This window comes from Tachysurus fulvidraco, chromosome 12 (genome assembly GCF_022655615.1).
Source record: "Tachysurus fulvidraco isolate hzauxx_2018 chromosome 12, HZAU_PFXX_2.0, whole genome shotgun sequence".
Taxonomy (NCBI): domain Eukaryota; kingdom Metazoa; phylum Chordata; class Actinopteri; order Siluriformes; family Bagridae; genus Tachysurus; species Tachysurus fulvidraco.
The window spans coordinates 5,196,155-5,217,869 of record NC_062529.1 but is presented as its reverse complement, the minus strand read 5'-3'; the positions used below and the strand labels follow the sequence as shown (position 1 = coordinate 5,217,869).

The window sequence follows — 21,715 nt, the reverse complement described above, 5'->3', positions numbered from 1 at the left end:
CCCCCAGCAAACACACACACTTACACCAAACAGTTGTTGCGCCGATAAAGAAAAACACTGCAGTAAACACAGAGGTCCCAGGCCAGTCTTTAAAGCGAGCCTTGTTTTCATATGGAGGAAGCTGTTTCCTAACGCTTCACCACTCTCCTGTGGGTTCATAAAGTAACCATCCAATATATGGCCTCAGTCTGCTGGAATGGATTATCAAAGCATCTATGAGGGTTACAACGCTCAGGACACAGCCATGCGTTCTAAACTAATACAGATATAAACCAAATACAAAGACGAATAGGAGGTGCACTTTTTTTTTTACTTTAGCTCAAGTAACCTGACTCCAAAATAAACAGCAGATTTCTAACCTATTTCTGTACAAACAAGCCCAAAAATTACAAAAGAATTTACTAAATGCATTTATTTATAGACTCGTCTCACACACACAGAGCACCGGCTTTACACAGGTCAGTGTATCATCACTGAGCTCTCGAACATGCAAAATTTCAGTAATTTTAAAATATTCATTTATATTATGTTCTTTGTGTAAATGTTATTTATGATCATCAAATACAAATATCCCTGTAAATATCTCTTCATATTATAGTGGGAAAAACACGTAATTAACCTAAAGCATTTCATTTTGAAGAGTGAAGCTAAAATCTAAAGTAAATCCAAAAAAATCTTACTAGGAGTTTGTTGCAGTCATTTATAAACAATATGAACATTGTGACTTTTGATGGCATCACATGCCACAGGGCATCTAGAGACAAATTGTAAACTAGGACAGTGTCTTTAAGGTTGTGGATCTGTTTAGGAAAAGTTCAGTTCAAATTGATATTTATTGATATAATGATTGAAAAAAAAAATTATCCAGAATTTTTTTCCATCTTTTTTTTTTATTTTTATTTCATTTATTTATTTACATTTTGACATTTTTTAAATGTTACTTTAAAAAAGGCTACTTTTAAGTCACTCCTGGTTAAAGTATGTTATTTGCAGTTATTTGGAGCTTTAAACAGATACAAATACAGATAAAGATAGTGGCATTGCATCACAAGCCAAGCATTTATGAACATGATTTACGGTTTTGAATTCTTATTCAGACACAAACCTGGAGCCCTACACCATGTATGAGTACAGAGTGTATGCATGGAACAGGGGTGGCCATGGGTTTAGCCTGCCTTCATGGGTCACTACTAAAGAGGACGTACCTCAAGGTGTCCTTCCCCCCCGCTGGAGCCGAGTGGGCCTTCGAGATGACATCATCCTACTCAACTGGTCTTCACCTATTCAGACTAATGGTAACTTTTATCTTTAACTTTTAACTTTTAACTTTTATCTTTTAACTTTTATCTAACTTTTCATCTTTTAATATTTTTGAAGAATCTCTTCTGACCCTTTTCCTTTATGGTAACATTGTGTAAATTATTTTGTAAAGCTGTTGGTTAAAGCGTAAAGTACCAACAGGGAAATAGTGAATCTGAAGCCCACGGAAAAGTACTGAACAGAGAAGACCGTGAAGGAAGGCTTTAGCTGTGCCACTGGAGTTATTTGAAAGTCTTCGTTGCTGTATTGAATAACGGTCTTCACAATACAGACATTTTAGTTTGATCCTTTAATCACCAAGCTGCTTGCTTTGCTAATCTGTACTTGCGCTGTGAATTCACACATTTAGTCTTATTTCTACATCTGAATAAAATCAACCCCGTGATAATAACCTGGCGGGTGGGTCGAAGTGTATCTGGCTGATTGATGTAGCAGTGTGCCCTCAGTTACTATGCTTCATCTGCATCTCCCAGCCGAATAATTTATGAATGCCCAAATTCACATGCGCATAAACATGGCTCTAAGTAGAAATAACAACCTCCATTTGAGGGAACTTCTGGACCACTTAAATATGTAAAGAAACACGTTGATTGCTCATTAGCACATTCTGCTCTTTAATCAGAAAGCTTAAAGCCCAATCTGCTGTGATTTTAGGGGAAGTTAGTCCTCCACTGCCACTCTTTGACACAGGCAACAGGGACACAGAGAATGAAGTGAAGAATCAGACAAGCATGTTTTACTGTTTGGCACTTAAAACTTAAACTTTCCTCCCCCATACCTTTTATCTCTCACTAGTGGATTTGCATGTTTTTATGTTACACAAGGCGAGATCAGCCACTATGTGGTCCTGCGAGATGGACGGGAGCGCTACCGTGGAATTGTGAGGAGTTTCACTGATGCTGGGGGTATTCGGCCTTTCCACGAGTACACATACCAGCTGAGAGCCTGCACCACAGCTGGATGCACAGACTCCCCCAAAGTGAGTCTGTAATGTCAGTTCATTGCAGAGTTGCCTAAATGTTTTTAAGTGTAGGAAGCTACACCACCCTCATATTTGGTTCTTCCCCAAACTGTTACAAGTTGGAAACATACAATTGTATATAATGTTTGTCTATGCTGCACCATTACACTTTGTATTCCCAGGCCCAAACCTGTTCCAGCTTGACAATATCGCTTTCCACAAAGCAAAGTCTATGAAGACTTTGTTTGCTAAGGTTTCAGTGGAAGAGCTCCAGTGTCCTGCACAGAGCCCTGATACCTTTGGGATAAACTGCAATGCAGACTGCACCCCAGACCTTCTCACCCAATATCAGTGCACAATCTCACTAATGCTCTTGGAAATGAATGGACAGAATCACACAGCCATGTCCCCAGAATCTAGTGGAAAGCATCATTAAAGTCATTAAAGTTAGCTTATTAAAACAGCAAAGGTGGGACATACAGGGGTGATAGTAGGATGTCCACAAACTTTTGGCCATATATTGAACTGTATAATATCTATTATATTCTAAATACTTCTTACCCATATAATACAGTCAAGTGCAAAGGTAGAACACCCTTATAACTGAAACTCGTTATTATGTGAAACATAAATCCCAAAAAGTGATTATTCATACTGTAAAAAAAAAATCATATTTGAAATATTTCTCCGTCTTCATGCGATAGGAGTTTTCTGTAAAAACCTGATAATCTGCCCTCTCTTTGCCTGCTTAACCTGTCTCCAACCTTTTCTTTATCCTCTCTGAAAGATTTTCAGTTGTAATGAAGGGTCAGCATTGTAGTAAAAAGTGGGACTTGTTTCTTGAGATGCATACATTTTAATTACCTCTTTGATTCTTTTAATATAGATTAAAATAGAGGACTGTTTACTTTTTTTCATGCACAAAACATGAAATTGGTGCACACAATTGTAGACCTTAGGAGACTTCTTTTTAGCTTTTATCTCACGGGCTACCGACCTCATGGCATCATGACCCTTATACGGGGCAAAAGAGGTTGTGAATGAAACTCGTGTTTGTTTATTTCATTTATTTTACAGTAATATTATGACTATCACAATTCATAATAATGATTTTGAATGATATTTTTGAAATATACAGCCACAAAAAGACACATTTCCATTGAGTATATACTGTATATATATTCTGCAGTTCTGTGCTAGAATGGAAGTTTATCTTCCATTCCACCTACTGTTACCTCCATCCACCTATTTACCGTCACTTACCATTGTGGGTTGTTTGCAAACTTGCTTTAACCTGTCATTGTTCGTAATTTATTAGATGAGTCTTATTAATGCAAATGCACAAAAATAGTGTGATGGGCCTGTAGACGTTTGTTCTCCCAGCCCTGCTCCTGCTGGCTAATTATGAATTGCTGAGCCGACTGGATATTTCTGATAGCAGACGCGTGGTTCTTCAGGAGCATCTATCTAAGCCACATCAGTGTTATCTTGTTATAATTGCTGTCTGCTCCAGATGAAAGAACTTACTCAACTCTCTACGTGTCTCATTTTAGATCAGGTGATTATTGTTCTCCGAGGCATGCTGAAGAAACTGCAGAGAAATGGAAACAGCATTTTTTGAGACACACTTAGGATACCCTGTTAAACCTCTGGGCTCCTGATGATACTTTTCCATATCCATCGTTCTAGTATTCTTCCCAAACTTACCAGTTTTTAAGTGAAGCATGGAGGATGGATTAACTTGCACACCTGCAAGCATTATCCAAACAGTTACAATTATTGTGGGCCCCAATACAGGTGGAGCAATTACCAGCCAGGGCAAGGGGGCCTGAGGATGCTGATTTAATCTCTGTGGACACACTGTGGGCTCACAAAAGCACATCAGGCTAGTGCCTGGGCCAGGCTGCAAACAACAGTGGAGCAGGGGGAAAAAAATAAAAGAGAAAGAAAGAACCTTAACCACCTCTCCCTGCCCTCTCCTAATAGTCTGCCACTCCTAAAGACAAGAACCAAAACCACTAGTGACATTCTATTAGAGAAGGATATCCAAGCCTCCATTAGGGCAAATTGCTCTGTAATTCCTTTTTGTGTGTGTGTAGGTGGTGGCAGTGACTGTCCAGGGGGTACCTGAAGGGGTGGGTTCTCCAGCAGTAAGCGCTCTGGGTCCCAAAATTCTTCACATCACCTGGGAGGCCCCGTCTAAACCAAACGGAATCATACGGGAGTATCGGCTTAACCAGACTGGAGTCGGGCTCATTCACACACACGCGCATGGGGAGATGGAACATACAGTGCAAGGTATCATAATTTTCCAGTGTGTATTTTACAGTCTTACTTCACCCCCACAAACACGTTGTATAAGCAAATTAATAACACGGTGTGTAATGGTGATTAGAGCTATAAACCAATCTGTAAACTAAGACATGAACAGTACACTTAAACAGTGCATGATTGTACTCTGCTTAAGACACATTTTAGAAACAATACTATTTATAGAATATACATATTCGCTGTTCTGCATGTTATGTGCCGTGAACTATTAGCAAGTGTCCATATGAGTGTGTAACGTGGGTGTGTGTGCATGCTGTGAGTGAGTGATGAATCTATCCGGCAGCTGAGAGCAGCCACTCCCTCACACCTCCAGCAGCAGAGCAGCAGCAGTAGTAACTGAGAGGAGAGGGAGTAGGTCCAGCGTCCCCTCAGCGCAGACAGCCCTTTATTTATGCACGCTGTTTTCTGGAAGCAATCTAATGACTGAATTTACACCTGATTCCCGCAATGAGCATGCTGCCCTGCCCATCAGGCACCAGGGGCCCCGTGATTTGTGGGGTCTCTTTTATATCTGCCCAGGAGTGGAGCTGTGTTTCTGGCCCTGAGCCATCCGTTGCTGGGCCGAGAATTTGCACAGGGACACACACGTGTACACACACACGCTTTGACGAGCCTAACACATGGAAACAGGCAGCTGCAGACAATTTTTTGCTTTAGTCTTGGAATCAAAAGATAAATATTCTTATTGTAATATTATTGAATAAATTGTGCAACAACAACAATAATAGTAACAACAACAACAACAATAATAATAATAATAATAATAATAATACAATATAAATAATGTATATATAAATAATAATAATAATAATAAACTGTTTTATGTATTTATAAAACATTTATGTAAATGGCTCTATGCAAATAGGACATATGTGCTTTGTGACCCCTTTTGGAGGAAATATAATATGCATAATTCATGTGGCAGGATAAGGGGGGAAAAAAGAAATCCAAATGCTCATCATTTCTCGCTTGCCTACACTATCAATGACATCATTATCAAATCTGAGTGAGGCGCATATTTTTTGGGAAGTGTCTGATCTTCTTCCAGTCACAATTAATATGAATGAAACGGCCTGCTGAGAGCTTGTCCTGGGAGAGAGAGTCAGCTCTGAGAGTGCTGAAAACATGCGCAGGCAGAGTAAGCAGAAGCATCCAGCAGCACTCACTTTCACACACTGATGTAAATTGCTTTCATTTATTAAATATATATATAGATACTGTATGTATTTCAGTTATTTAACATGAGTCTTTCATCAGACATGAGTTCTGATGTAAGTTTAGTTGTGTGGCATAAAGAGTTAACACTTTTATATTAAATGATTTGCAGACTTGCTTGCATGGTGTCCCTTCTGCAGTGACTCAATATTACTGCTTTGTCATTTCTCAGACTTCAAAACCCACTGGAATCAAGTCCTGGAATGCAGCTCATGTTTGTGTATTAGCTTCAAACCTTTCCAAAGCACCCAAGCAGCTCTCTGCTAAGTAAAGATATTTCAGCACTGTCTTTTTCTCTTTCTCTCTGAAGGCTCTGGAGTTGGTGCCCATGGTAGCAGGAGCGTTAAGAGCCAATCGATTGCTCTGAGACACTAGGTGTGCCACAGTATAATGGCTGGTGGGCAGCACAGCGCATTTAGGTCTTTTTGAGAGGCAGCAGCAGGCCTTGATATTTGTGCTGCACTTGTTTAGTTTAAATAAAAGACAAAGGGAGCCCATATTTGACTGTGTCCCAAATGTGTGGCATTATTGTTATTGGAGCGCCCCTTAGATTTCCTTAAAGCGACAGCAAAAAATTTTTTCTCAGTGCTTAACGTTAAGGAAGCCTCAAGATTAGACTTTGAATGGACTTAACACAGAAGAATGAAGAGAGCTGTGTATGTGTGTGTGTGTTTGTGTGAGAGAAAGAGAGGGAGAGGGAGGGTGAAAGAGAGTGAGAATGATACTGTGGCACATTTGCAAACAAAATGTGCTAGTAGTAATTGACCTCAGTGTTGGAATAAGTTAACCTTGACTCAGGCACTCACAGCATCCTCAGACGAAGCGCCATGATTCCTGTGAAAGTGCCGCTGCACAACAATGCCCTTTTGTTTAGACTTAATTGCCAAATTATCTGCCTAAAGATGAGAGAGTAAGGGAGAGTGAGAATTATTATGACTTCAAGACTTCCCCTCGACTCGTACAGTTTTAACCCAGGCAAAATGTAAATGCTTTTCACTTAGAAGATGCACAAATTAGCCGTTCTGTATTCACTCTAAAATCCCTGGTCCATCTAATATATCTCAGCTCATGTTCTCTTCAGTATAGAAATGATCTGTTTTAATCCGGGCTCCACGTATTATGTATAATGTATAACGTATTATGTATTATGTATAAGGTCAAGTTAATATTATTGATATTATTATACTGAGATTATTATACTGAAATATTTTTTATGCCACTAAATATACACATTGTAATTAAAATATGTGGAAAAATGTTACTGATGGCCAAAACTTTGATTTATTGTCTTAAAATTATATATAAAATAAACAAATAAATAAAATTATTATTATTATTATTATTATTATTATTATTATTATTATTATTATTATTGTTGTTGTTATTAATAATAACAACAATAATAATAATAATAATAATAATAATAATAATAATAATAATAATAATAATAATAATAGTTGTGCATATTTATGTGTATATATTTACACTAACTACAGTTATTTTGGGTTTGAAGTAACATTATTATTATTTGAGCCAATTTTGAACTTTTTTTAACTGCATTTCTGGTGGATAATTTTTTTAACTTGCCAGTCAGTCACACACACAGCCAGTAATTTCTCTCAGTATTCTTTTCAAATGACACAGCTAAACAGCTCGATGATTTAATGTGATACAGGCTCTAATGGCTTGTCCCCCACGTAGACATAACACGAACATTCAAAGTCATTGGTTTCTCGTGCTCGGAGCTGGTGAACGGGCCTGTCTGACTCCCGATTGAAGCTAATATTTCTCTGTCACAGAACACACATCTGAGTGGCCATGTTGTGACACATGAGAGAAACGAGGAGGAGAAGGAACCTCAACCTTCTCTAAATTATGCCTGAGCAGAGATTGGGGGAGGAACAGAGGAACAAGGAGGAAACTTAGCCTGTAAAAGGCATTGCAGGTCATCACCAGCATCATGTGGAACCCACAAATCACTCCATAATACCTTCTAGTCAGGGGTGGGAATTAATAACAAAAAGTAATTGTACACAGGAAGTCAGTGCTTAATTATTTAGAGGCATTTACCATTGCAGCAAGGGAAGCTTTCCAGATCTTTCTTCTTCATTCCAATACCGTTAGGGAGAAGGGACATGCGGCCATCATCTTTTCATATTCTCTAATGCAAACAGTAAATGGCAGCTTGTCAATAAACGACCATTTTATGTCATTTATTACTTCGCACTTTCTCATTGCACTGTACAGAACAATTTGGATGACAGTTATGGCATTGTTTCACTTTGCGTTAGTCTCGCACTACAAATGGGATGCTTGAAGGGGTGAGCACTAAAATGATTGTACCGTCTCTCTTCTGTTTATTTATTTATTTATTTATTTATTTTGAAGTTTTATTGACGCTGCATACATCTTAATCAGACTTAGAGTGCCCCCTTGAGTTCACACAAGAACTGTAAAAGTAAAAATTAATAATCCTTCTCCAAGTGCCTTAAATGTTTTTAACATTTTGATGGCATGATACACACTGGTCTAATAAAATAAATAGTTATAGGAAAAGAGTTTGCTTCTAACCGTTGGGTTGTGATATTTCTGTGGGTATATATACATAACATAAATATATATAGTTGAAACTGCAGTAATGAAGTTCCACTGTAGCTGAACTGTTCATGTCTAATCAGTAAAAACCAAAATAAATGTATTCTTCCAGCAGGATCCCATATGTGTCCTGATAAAGATTCAGTATCACTGCAAATAATGTTGTGATGAAGTTATTTGTCATGCCAAAGCACACACATGCAGACATGGCATGATGGCAGTGGTGAAGCCAAGCTTTAAAGGCAGTATTCCACGGCTGTCTCTTTGTATTTAGTATGCTTGACAGAATTCTTTACTTAACCCAAACACGATTCAGCGTTCTGAAAACATTGATCTGTATTCGGGTTAAATGAAGCAAGGTGGATGGCATACTAACCAGCAGCTCACAAGTGTGCACTTCTGCAGCTGGGAGCAGCAACCGTAACAGTGTAATATAGATCATTTGTCTAAGCAAGAATTTTATTTGGGAAATCAAAAAAATATTTTGCTCCAAATTTTTTTTTCCACAAGTGTAAAAAGTGCTCAATTGTTTGTCTGGATCCTGACAGTTGAAAATTTGTCTTGTCTGTTACACTATCAGTTGTATTTACATGTTCAGTAATAACAATATAATGACTATGTAATGACAATGTTGTTGTGTATGTGCGTGTTTAAGACTTTTTACACTCATTAGTAGCAGTCATTTAATTACACATAAGAGGAATCTGTAATTATTAGTTCACAGAATGTAATGCTACATTGGGAACAGGGAAGTCCTCTCAGTCAGAGTTTGGTAGGGTGTGTGTGTTTGTGTGCAGTGGTAACACTTACTGTAGCTGATTGTATCTACACTGTGTTTGCAGGACTACAACCTTACACAAACTACACCTTTGTGTTGACGGCCTGCACTGTGGCTGGCTGCGGAGCAAGTAAGCCATCTATGGGCCGAACGCTGCAAGATGCGCCGGAAGGTTGGTGCACTCACGCACACACACTCACACACACTCACACAAACACTCACAAACACACTCACACACACGTTTATTATCTGCCTCTCCATTTCATTTGTGATTTTTTTTTTTATTTGATCCTTTTTTTATTTGATTTCTAAGCAGGTGTTTTCATATCCTTTCTCCCTTTCAGCTGAAAGAACTAAAAGATTAACGGTACAGCTTTTGTTTTAAAACACAGGCATCTGGACCATCCCGAGGCACGTTGTGGTAAACAGCACGGCCGTAGATCTCTATTGGTGTCAGCCGTCCCGTCCCAACGGCCTTCTCAAACGCTACCACCTTCTGCGTGATGGAGTGAGCGTGTACGACAGCAGCCCAAATGAGACCAAGCACACAGACACCAACCTGCAGCCTAACACCAGGTCCTGTCACCACTCACACTTGTCTTTAACACACTATTAGCAGCTGATTATCAGGGACTCCTAATCCTCCGTTTTCAATCCCTATTAAAAATATCCTTCTTATAAACGAGCCACTCTAATTCCAAACGTTTTCAGAAAGCAATCAGGAAATTTGTGCTAATAAATACAGCTGTTGGCTCTGAAGGTTTTCATCAGTCCAGTGTTGTATTATTGTGTATAGTTACACAATGAAATAAGATCAAATAATAATGAGACTTCTTGTTACTTTAATTAATATTATATCATTTTATTTATCATTTTTTATTTAATTTTAAGAAATTGAAGTCTATTTTATTTATAACAAAGAACATTGTCACAAAGCAGCTTTAGAGAAGTCATGGTTAAATTAAATTAAAATGTGTACAAAGTTGGAACTTGTATAATAATGGCTTTCTTATTAGTTCTTTACGTTTATTTTAGTTTAATAATTTTTTTCTTTTATTATTTTTTCCGTTAAATTTGTCCAATTAGTGTCATGGCTATAGATACTTTACTGCATAGGCATTTTTGTTCGTTTGTTTGTTTGTTAATTGTTAGGGACGGAAATACAATTTCATGAGATTTATGAGATTTCATTTTTAAATTGTTCATAGCTTAATAAATTACACAAGTAAATAAAAAATAAAAATCCACATTGAAAATCCACACGCACCAAATTTTCTCAGTTTTTTGTGTTTTATTTGTAATTAATATGAATAATTCACATTTAAACCTTCTCATCTGTGTGTAAAGATAATCTGAGCCTTCAAAAATATAGTCAGTTTAGAATGTCTTGATTTTTCATCTATGTAAAACACATACTCTCTCTCTCTCTCACACACACACACACACACACACACACACACACACACACACACACACACACACACACACATGCACACACACTCTGTATTCATTTGGATTGGATTGTTTATGCAATATAGTGAGTAAATATTTGAAAAGACAAACTGTGTCCAATAAGCAGCTTAGGATACAATATAAATCTGTTTGTTTTCATTATGTTATCTATAGAGAGAGATGAGCTAATGCCTAGGTTAGCATTCAGACCTTTACTAGTCAGGTTTTTTTTTAATCCTGTCATTCCACGTTGCCAGCACATAACTGATATGTCAAAACCCTCAGTGAGCTCTGATTGGATGGTTTGTATAGGTCACTGTGTCAAACCCCTCCCCGATCCTCTCCAACCTTTTCCGTTTTTGTTTAGATGGTCGCTTCAAAGAGGGTCGCATCGACGCATGACATTTAATTTGCCGTAATTCCAGATGACCTGCCAAAAGGCATTCCCCACTCCGCTCCTTGACCCTTTTCTTTTTTCTTTGTCCAATTTAGCTCAGTGAGCAACGGCCCAATGGTAAGCACTGGCTTCATTATCCGGCAGGGCTACAGTGAGACGCAGGAAGCAGCTAACTGGTGGGCCGTGCTCATCGATTATTTATGACCGTGTTGATTAGCTGTCACATACCTCACCACAGTAGAAAGTCTGTCTGATGAGTGAAATATTAACCCCCTTCCCCCTCCTCCTCCTCAAAAGATCTGAGCAAACCTGATAGAAACACACTGCTTCCTTTGATGCAGCTCGGTGCATTTGCCAATTATATCATACATCCATGCAAAGACCTGCACACATACACTAGTGTCATTTTATTCATATATAATCCCGGGTTATAAAACACCATGCGTCTGTGCCACTTACATTTAATATGTAGACTTCCCGTCGACATATTTTACGTATTATTTCAAGATTTCTCCTGCTTCCTGAGTGTGTACATCACAACATGTTTGTATCACTTACGTCTTATTGCACGTCTCTAACAAGACGTCTCGTGCTTGCTCAGCGTGAATGCGTGTAAAAAGTGTCTGCTGGTAAATCTGCAGTGCTAATGCACTTTACTGGCATTGATGAGAGCAGTATATGATTTCTGATGGGTTTCTTTTAAAAGGCATAGTGCTGGAACAATAGTTAATGTGGAGGTATTAATGGCTGTGTGTGGAGTTTATGGCAAATTAAAAGCCTTGAATGTTCACCACGACCCCACGTCTGTTGCAGACGTAGACCTTTGCACTGGCACTTCTCACCGTAAAAGAGCTAAATCTCATGCACGTGTTGAAAGAGCTTGCCTCTTAGTGTTTTATAACCAAGCAGCAGGCATTAACGCAATTTCATATGCACATGTGTGGAATTGTCTATCACGCCTGTGAAAGATCACTGTGGAGGCCCTGATCAGCATTACATTAACACTGTCATCTGTTTAATGGCATCACCCTTTATCGATCTGCTTGGGAGCTTTAAGCTTTGCTGGAAAAGGAAAATTAACAGCAAGCCTTCCATTTAAGTATTTGAAGCAGAAAAACATTATTACAATATAGTATATATTGTACAATACAATATCATATTATATTGTAAATATTTTTACATTTTATTTTAGAAATAATTTCACAGAGGAGGAGCGATGTTACTTACAATATACAGCCATAGATAGGGTTCAAATACGAGCATTCACAGCATGCATTGTGCACAGGTTTTAATATCTTTGTATCTTTTGACTTACAATGGATGGATGGATGGATGGATGGTTAGATGGACTTTTGTACTTTGTTTTGCACTGTTGTTGACATGTATGTTTCTTTCACAATTCTGCTTCTACAGATATGTTTATGAGTTGGAGGCCAGCACTGACGCTGGTAGCAGTGTGAGCAGCCAGTACATCATCCAAACCCCAGTGTCCACCCCAGAGAAAATCCCCACTCCGTATAACGTTAGCGTCTTGGGTCCGCGCTCTGTCTTTGTCTCGTGGTCACTCCCAGGTAATGTTTTTTCACCCTAATGTGCAGTGCACATTCTCTATTTAGCAATCATTCAGCCATGATTTATCCACGCTTTGGCCAAAGAGAGTGTCTGCGCAAGGAGAAGAAATTTACGATGAGCGTGTTGAGGATTCTTATGCGAGCCAGTCTTCTGCTGGACGTAGCAGAGAATCAATTAGCTCGACATTCAAACTCAAGTGGCGGATTTCCTAACATTAGCATGATTTACTGAGAGGCTGTTTAAAGATCCTGCTGCAGTTTATGCCTAAAGTCTTTTGCTTTACTTGGCTGATTTGTAGTTCTTAAGTCATTCCACTTTTTTTTTTTTGTCTACAGAGGGTTCTGTGAATGGCCTGGTATTGATCTGAATGCCTATGTTTAAAATTTCATAGAAAAAATTTAAAACATTTCTGGTCTCTCAAAATAGTTTTGACTTATGAAAAGAAAATCCTTTATTGTAGAAACATGGTATTTTTTATGGTATTTCAACACAAAAAAACTTTCAGGGTGATGCATGTTTTTTTTTTAAGAGTACATTTAAGGTTGTTTGTTTTCCTCCATGGATTATAGCCAATTTTACAGCTAATCTTAATTCATCCAAACATGTTAACAGTTTATAAAATAGCATTACAAGTAGGATTGTGGCCCTGTCGAGCAGAGCAATATGAGCATCTTGAGGCAGACGGTGTGGAATCCAAGCACAGAGTTTCTTGCAGATAGCACAATCCAAAACATAATCCGAAAATATCATTAGAACAGGCACAAATATCAAGCAGACAGTCAGAACATTACACGTACAGCATTTAGTAGATTACCTCATCCAGAGCAACTTACATTTTATCTCATTTTATACAACTAAGCAAATGAGGGTTAAGGGCCTTTCCCATGGGCCCAGCAGTGGCAGTGGTTCCCTTGGTGGTAGGCCAACATCTTAACCATTAAGCTACCACATCCCCAAACCCAAATAACCAGAAAACGGTAGAGAACAGCAAGAAAACATAAACATGAAAGCAAACACGGCTTGGTACGTAGCTTAAACAAACAATACATCACACTGTAGTTGGCATCCATGTGACCAAATGGGTGATGTAGTTTTTGTAGTGTTATAATTTGATAAGTTCTGGGGGGGTTTTTGTGTGCAGTTACTTATGATGTAGAAACATGTTTGTGTGTTAGTGAGCCGAGGTTCAGCACCAGCCAGGTCAGGAGACTTCTCTCTGCTCAGCTCTTGGCAATGCAGGTCTTTCTCTCTCTCTCACACACACACAAGCAATCTCTTGCTTACTTTCTAATGTGAATTTTCTGCCCTTGTGACGGCCCTCAGTGATTCCTCTAATCTTTGTAGTGGCAGCCTGCAACCAACTGGCCTTCACTGATCAATCAGTGTGTGTTTGCCTTTGCAGGCAACAGTGGGCCCATCTGCAGGGCCCCGCTGAGCATTGTGGGGCTGCCAAGACTGAGCTTTCTCCCACCCAGAGAGCATGAACACAAACAAACAAGCATGCGAACAAACAAACAACTACCCCCCTTCTTCCTGAGTTCTCTCTCGCTTCACCCTCACTTCAGCAGGGCCCAACACAATCTCATTCCCATTCAAACCCTGCATGCTCACACTATTACACTGTCCACCTGCTGAGTGCGTGTGTATTTCAGGAAGAGAAATCGAGCAGGTAGGCTTTTGGGAAGCTGTTCATGCATGCGAGTGTGTGTGTGTGTGTGTGTGTGTGTGTGTGTGTGTGTGTGTGTGTGTGTGTGTGTAGATATATATTCATGCATGCTACCTTCAAGCATTTTCTGCCACAGATGGTCTATCTTTTGTTATTATTGTCTCATTAGGCCTCTTTTGTAAGAGAGGAACCTGTTCAGAAGCCTCAATTACATCTTAAAAGCCCTTAACTAGCCCCGGTGGCCACTGAAAACATTTACATACCCTAGATCATTTATTGACTTACGTTCCGAGAGGCAAAAGAAAAAAATCTATGGATTTAAACTACAATCTCTCATGGTTGGTTAAGTCCAAATACCAAATCAGCCATGGATTTGCAAGGCACACCTGCATTTGACGGATCGGATCTGATGGCACATTCCTTTTCCTTCCCTTTGTGCCATTATTTTTTATTAGATTCTCATTCGTTGTGAAAGTGGGGGAAAACTCCAAAGATTGTGATTAGTTGTAAATAATAGAACTTAAGGACCTATGCGATTGAACTTCCCTGGCAGGGGAGCGCTGATCAAAGCACTGTCTAATTTGAGCAGGGTTTGTGTCTAGGGTAAAAGACTACATCTGCTAAGGGAGGTGGCAATGAAGGAAGTTGAATAATTTAACTTTTTCATTTGTAAAGATAATCAGGCCGCTCGGAATACATTGCAGCCTTCATAAATGTTGAATAACCTATCAGCCTCTAGTTGCTGTAAATTATGAAAGGCACCAGTGATGGGAATATTAACAAAGCTCCAACACCAGGACCCTGGATCTCTGGCTTCAAATGTGTCATGGCAGATTTTCAGAAGGGGTGTGTGTATCTGTGTGTCTATGTCAAAAGAGAAAAGGAAATCATTGAGAGGAAACATGAACTTTGCACACAAAGACTTATTAGTTTACAAGCAATACTGTCAGTTTGCAAAAATCTCTGTACTTGTTAGCTTCATTTTTTTTTTCATTCTCTTCCCAAATATATAGAGTAGTCCCTTAAAAACAAAGGCAGGCATTACCTAGGAATTTAGCTTATTATACATTTTTTTCTATTCCACTAAAAACTAGGAATGCACTGAAATGACAAATTTTGTTTTAAAATCATTAAAAATAAAAACCTTAATAAATAAAATAAACTGTTTTTTGAATTAGGTTTAGACACAGCCTTTTAATTAAGATAAACCATTGCTTAAATGCTTGGTTGGACTATACTTGAATCAGACTCATGTGTGAGCAGTTTATTGCTTATTAGGAACGATTTAGTTCTGGCCTTCTGAGCAGCAGAACAGGAAAGTGGCTCGCTCTGTCTTCTGGTTTACGAGTTGTCAAATCTGGAATTGTCAACTCTGGAATTGTCAAATCTGAACAATTCCACTGCTGTTCCTGGCCCATGGCTGGGAGCCAAATAAAACAAAATTGGGTGCTTAACTTAAGGGAGTCAGTTAGACATGTGAATCAAATCATTTTAATCAGATTAAGAGAAAATATGTTTTTAAAAAATCAATTCCAAATCAAACCATTAGGTAAACTTCACCAAATAAATAAAACTTCCAAAGTTTTGACTGGTTTATGGTTTCAAATATGTAAGTGATGAGCTTTAATATTATGTACAATAGATTAATGGAGTTAAAGGTGGAGGTAAAAAATATCCATCCATCCATCCATCCATCCATCCATCTTCTACCGCTTATCCGGGGCCGGGTTGCGGGGGCAGCAGACTAAGCAGGGATGCCCAGACTTCCCTCTCCCCAGACACTTCCTCCAGCTCTTCTGGGGGAATACCAAGGCGTTCCCAGGCCAGCCGAGAGACATAGTCCCTCCAGCGTGTCCTAGGTCTTCCCCTGGGCCTCCTCCCGGTAGAGCCATATTACGTGTCCGGGGATTGGGTTGCCGAGGCCCCTGCCTTTGACTGCCACCCAATCCACAATGCACCAACCCCTTACGGTTCCTCCTGCAGGTGGTGGGCTCACGGGAGAGGTAAAAAATATGACTTCTAAAAAGTTTTATCTTGCTTGTCAATCCTTTGTCTTGTCTCCTTAGGTGTGTATAACTCTAGTCTCCCCCTGGACTACAGTGTCATGCTGAATGCTGGTACAGAGCGACCCCTGTCTCGGTCAGCTGGTCCTCACCAGTCCCTGCTGCTGGATGGACTTGACCCATACACCACCTATGAAATAAGAGTTCAAGCCTGCCAAGCAGGTACTGTTGACTTATTTATTCTGTGTAAATTAGGCACAGAACTTACTGTAGAGTTTAGGCTTCTGATTAGACTTCATAACCACTCTGTTTAAACATGTAAACACTTGAGAATCTCTTTAATCTCATGTGTTTGCATTTTTATTTGAGGTTTTTGTTCATGAACACTGCAGAATATTTTGTGTCCAATTGTGATACAAAAATGTTTGTGAACTCTGTAGATGGTTGTGGGGTAGGAGAAGGCATCTCTGTTCAAACATCTGAAGCTGTACCTAAGGCTCTGGATCCCCCTGAGCTCAGAGCAACAGGAGCAGCAGTTACTGAGGTGCACTGGAGTCCTCCACGCAAACCCAATGGTTTGATCAAGGCATACTTCCTATACAGGTACCAACACACACACTCATGCATGTCTTGACAGCCATTACTCTTTAAGAAGTCATTTTGTTGCTGACTCTTTTGCATGAGTGTAAAATGTTGATAACATTTTGATGATGCATGACCCTAGATTAGTCCATTCTTAAAGCAAAAATGTAATCTTAGATCTATTTATATTCATAATTAATTTAAAGAAGAATCATTTAAATCATTTAAATTATCATTAAATTAACACTCATTTAGAAGAATTAAACATATACATCCTGGTCTTGGCTGACAACTCAGTAGAAGTAATCTTCCTCATGGTTTGATCAGTTTTTAACAGAACTGTCACTATTTTAAGTCTTGCCATAACTTGCGCCTTTACATTTCCTTTCTACCTTAATTTAGGTCATTTAGAAAAATCCTTTCAGTAGTAATAATCGCCCCCACATTAGAGACGTAATTTTGCCTTATGTTTTGAACTGAGGAAACATTCACATTTTATTTTTAAATTGTCCAAATTCTTCTTTTTTCCATGAATGAACCTTTGCACTTTACTGTATATAGATGTGTGTATGAAGATGTACATAGGGAATGTATGGAAAGTCTGATTCACTTAGTTCAGCTGCATTCTGATAGATTTTTTTGATTGACGGGAAAAAAATTGACCATGAATACTTAAAAATAAGAAGTGTGCTCCAAAGGCTTAGGGCTGGGTTGAAGGCACAACTGTGTAGTGATGGAACATGATAAACAGTAATTATGTCATGACCTTGAGGTGAACAGGGCAAATCCACTTGGTCACACTTGTCAACATCTACTCCAGCTGAGAGCGAAAGAGAAAACCACTATATGCAGAGCGCTTATATACGGATATCAAAGCTCCATCAGTGAGACGCAGTCAGAGAGAGCACGATTGCTGCTGCATTTATGATGCGCTGTAAATGGAAGCTGACACAGCCTCTGATTATTCCAGTGGTGCTAGAAAGAGTGATATGAAACAGGATGCCGCAATGCTGCGTGAGGAAGGAAGCTTACGTTGGCAAGGCACAATCACATCAAGCCTCAGAGGCTACTTCTGACTCTTCTCTGTTCAGTGAGAAAGAGACATGAGAGACTAACTCTGTATATTTGTATAGTGCTTTTAACAAAGCTCAAATCAAATCAAAATCAAATCAAATTTTGTCACATACACATACATACAGGGTACAATATGCAGTGAAATGCTTTATGCAACTGTCCGGTATAAGAATAAAAAAGATATATAAAAAGTATAAAAACAAAGCAAGAAATAAAATGAGAATAAAATAATAACAAGTATAAACTGTTTAAGGAAACTATATAAAAATATGAAAATATAGATGAAGAAATAATGTATATACATATGCATAATATACATAAACGTTTACATGTGTTTTTACATATGTTTACAGCTTTACAGAAGTTAAAAATTACATTACTATTTATTTCTAGAATCTATCCCTAATGAGCAACACTGAGGCAATGGTGGCAAGGAAAAACTCCCTGAGATGATATCATCCTCATTTGGGTGACACTGGTCAGATTTTTTATTCAGCTGCTCCCTGTTTGGGGTCACCACAGCAGACCATGTGGTCCACATGTTAGATTTGGCACAGGTTATACACTGGATGTCCTTTATGAAGCAACCCTCCCATTTTATCAGGACTTGGGACCAGCACTGAGAGTTAACTGTTCAGTGGCTGGGTCAGCTCCCTGCCCAGTGCCCGGGAATCGAACCCGGGCCAGGGCAATGTGATCCTGCCAGTGGACCACCAGGGGGCCTCTTGGGTGACACTGGACAGTAAATAATGCAAATGTAAATAATGGCATTTCTACAATATTTTGTAGTTGAGTGGAAGCTCCTGAGGAACTAACAGGTCAGCGTAATGAGTTACATCCAAATGTTCTTAGATGAATACCAGAGCACAAAGCTAACTAACACAATGGCAACTTTCTCTCAGATCATACCCATACTATAAAGGCAACACCAAGCACACATTAAGTTCTTTAAGTGACACACTGTTATTGCTGATTTTGTTTACCAGTTTAAGATATAATAAGAAAATGTGCACAAGCAAATGTGGTGCTTAAATTTGTGAAAGTATATTGAAAAATTCACATTTGTTCATATGGATTTATAGGACATATTTATATTCATGGTTTTTACACATGCATGAAAAACACCTAACATACTCATAATGTCCATCATAATAGCCTAATAATATCCATCATAAAGTTTTGCAAAGCAGCGCCATTAATGAATTAGACTTTCCCTTCTCATAGTTTGCAGGTCACTCTGAAACCATTTTTCTGTCCTCCTCTCCTTTCCTCTTGTCTTGTCTCGTCTCCTCTCCTCTCATGTCCCCATGGGTTTATGCTATTGCAAGAGCTTTCATCAAGGGCAATATGGCATGTTGACCAATGTCATCCATACGTGAGGTCACACCAGCCTAAGCCAGCATAAGTCCTGAGGAAATATCATTAGCATACCCGCAGAGGTGCAAGCTCTTAGAACACACGAGGACAGTTTTTATTCGAGCTGTGATTTGGGCTCAGATAAACGTAGGAGAATGCAATACACCTGCTGACAGAGGAGACGGAGAATCCACTGTTGGCTTAAAAAAGACTTGCCATGTTGTGGTCCCCATTTAACGTAATTCCAGAGATCAACATTACAGCAAATACGAATCCATTCATTTTATACAGTGTTGAATCTGTCCTGTCTCCTTATGGATCTGATGTTTGTCCTTCACACACACACACACACACACACACACACACACACACACACACACACACACACACACACACACACACACGTCAGTTACAAATCAGGTGAAATTGTAGAGTTTTACCAGGATATTTATTATCTTTGAGGATGTACATGTGTATGTGACAAGCCTCTGTTACTGCCGTTTAGAGGCACGACACGGGCTTTTCTTCCCCTGCTCATCATTGTTTGTCTTTATTTGAATGTGGTGGTCAGATTAGGGAGTGTCAGGTCGAGTGGGGCCAGCAGGGGCCACATTAAAGAAGCCTGTACAGTATGTAATTTTCTGCAGCAGCATGGTGGCATTGGCTTTAATGTAGCTGAATTAACGAGGTTTGTCCTGTGTGGAGCACAGCACCCTGTTTTTCTCCTGCTTTATCTGCCTTTCCGCCTACCCTTCGTGCCCTCTTCTCATTTCCTCTCGTTCTCTCTGAGAAGTGCCAGCTTCCTGAATTGGCATTTAAGTTTGTCCATAATTGCTGGTAGTATTTACAGTGTTCCAATGGGGGTTATTAAGAGATTATTTTAGAGCTTGTTTCAGAATCTTTAAAAGATAACTGTTTGTCTTATTCGGGTTAAGCAACAGTACATATAATAACTTGTTTTTCAGACGAAAGAGTGACTAAAGAGTGTTCATAGTCATTTTCATATGGTTGTAACTTTATACCGGTGATGACTGATAAGAAAAGAAATCCAACACATTCTGCTATTTTGTCTTATACAGTAAGTCTCTGCCTCTGGCCATGTGACATAACAGTTCATTTTTTTTATCTCATTGTTTTTTAGGTGAAAATGTAACTTTATTCCACAAGTGATGATAACAGAAGAAAACAAAAAAATGCAAATACAACAATAACACAACAGACAAATATAGTTTCAATAAAGAAAAATGTTAAGAGCTAATTAAGAGCATATTAAAATATGAGTATTCAAAATAAATAAACTATATTATCTGCCAGTAAAACAAGAACATTTCAAGTTTGAAGTGAGTACAGTAATCAAAATTGTCTTCCTTCGATCTGCAGAACTGAAGAAGATAAGCATTTCTTTAAGCTCACCAATGCATGGTGTGTAAATATGATTTCTCCTTCCTTTACCTTACAGAAGGCTGAGAGGAACCCAGGAGGAACTCCTGGTTTTTATCTGGTCAGAGGGTCCTCTGGAGTTCATTGATGCTTCAGACTTCCTCAAGCCATTCTCTGAGTATGAGTACAGAATCACTGCCCACAACTCTCAAGGCTCCACCTCCAGCTCCTGGAGCTTCATCCTAACTCTGGAGGCTGAGCCAGAGGGTATGGATATGCCCACAGCATGGCCCACGGGTGCTTACTCCATCTTTCTGAACTGGACACAGCCCAGTAACCCTAATGGTATCATCTCCAAGTACAAAGTGGTATACAAACAACAGTTCAGAGATCCCACACTGAACTCCAGCAGCGTTACAGCCCTTACAGTAGCGGTAGGTCCTCTTCCTCATGGGATGTCTGTTAATTGCTGTGGTTTGTATATATAAATTGTATATATAAATATATAAATAAATAAATATAGATATAAATTTGTGTTATTAATAAAAACACAAAACGTTGCATTATAATATAAAAATATTATAATGCAACTTTTTGTGTTTTTATTAATTCGGTGCTATTATGTGCAGTAAGGGACCTCACCTCATCTGTGTCATATAATGTTCCACTGCCACTCATGTACATATGTGCTGTGAAGGCTAACAATATCATTAGTGACTAAAACGCAATCACAGACCCGAGTTGTGTTCACATTCAGAGGAATCATGGCACACAGTTTGTTGCTGATCATTTTTTTCCACAGAAAGGTTAGATAATGTTTATGAATCATTAAAACAATCATTGAATTAGTTTTTATAAAAATGCCATTCTATATGCCATTTAATTCCTAGAGATTTTTTTTTTTTTGCATTTTTCTTTGCATGCCAGAGGTTAGATAATCTTTAGTAATCTTTAATTAAACACAGAATTTACAAGGTGCAAAGTAAATTGAGCATTTTTAAGGTGGCCATAAATGCTGCCACTGTTAAGCTGT

General features: G+C 38.8%; 1 protein-coding gene across 1 annotated transcript in view; it reads left to right on the top strand.

Annotated features, from left to right (window-relative positions):
• The window catches only part of ush2a (Usher syndrome 2A (autosomal recessive, mild)), a 197,430-nt gene that overhangs the window by 154,092 nt on the left and 21,623 nt on the right, over positions 1-21,715 (top strand). Inside the window, exons 53-61 of the mRNA XM_047821321.1 lie at positions 1,098-1,295; positions 2,145-2,299; positions 4,381-4,579; positions 9,265-9,372; positions 9,593-9,776; positions 12,463-12,620; positions 16,354-16,512; positions 16,731-16,893; positions 20,762-21,116. Of these exons, the coding sequence (XP_047677277.1) occupies positions 1,098-1,295; positions 2,145-2,299; positions 4,381-4,579; positions 9,265-9,372; positions 9,593-9,776; positions 12,463-12,620; positions 16,354-16,512; positions 16,731-16,893; positions 20,762-21,116 (1,679 nt within the window). The remainder of the gene's footprint in view (positions 1-1,097; positions 1,296-2,144; positions 2,300-4,380; positions 4,580-9,264; positions 9,373-9,592; positions 9,777-12,462; positions 12,621-16,353; positions 16,513-16,730; positions 16,894-20,761; positions 21,117-21,715) is intronic.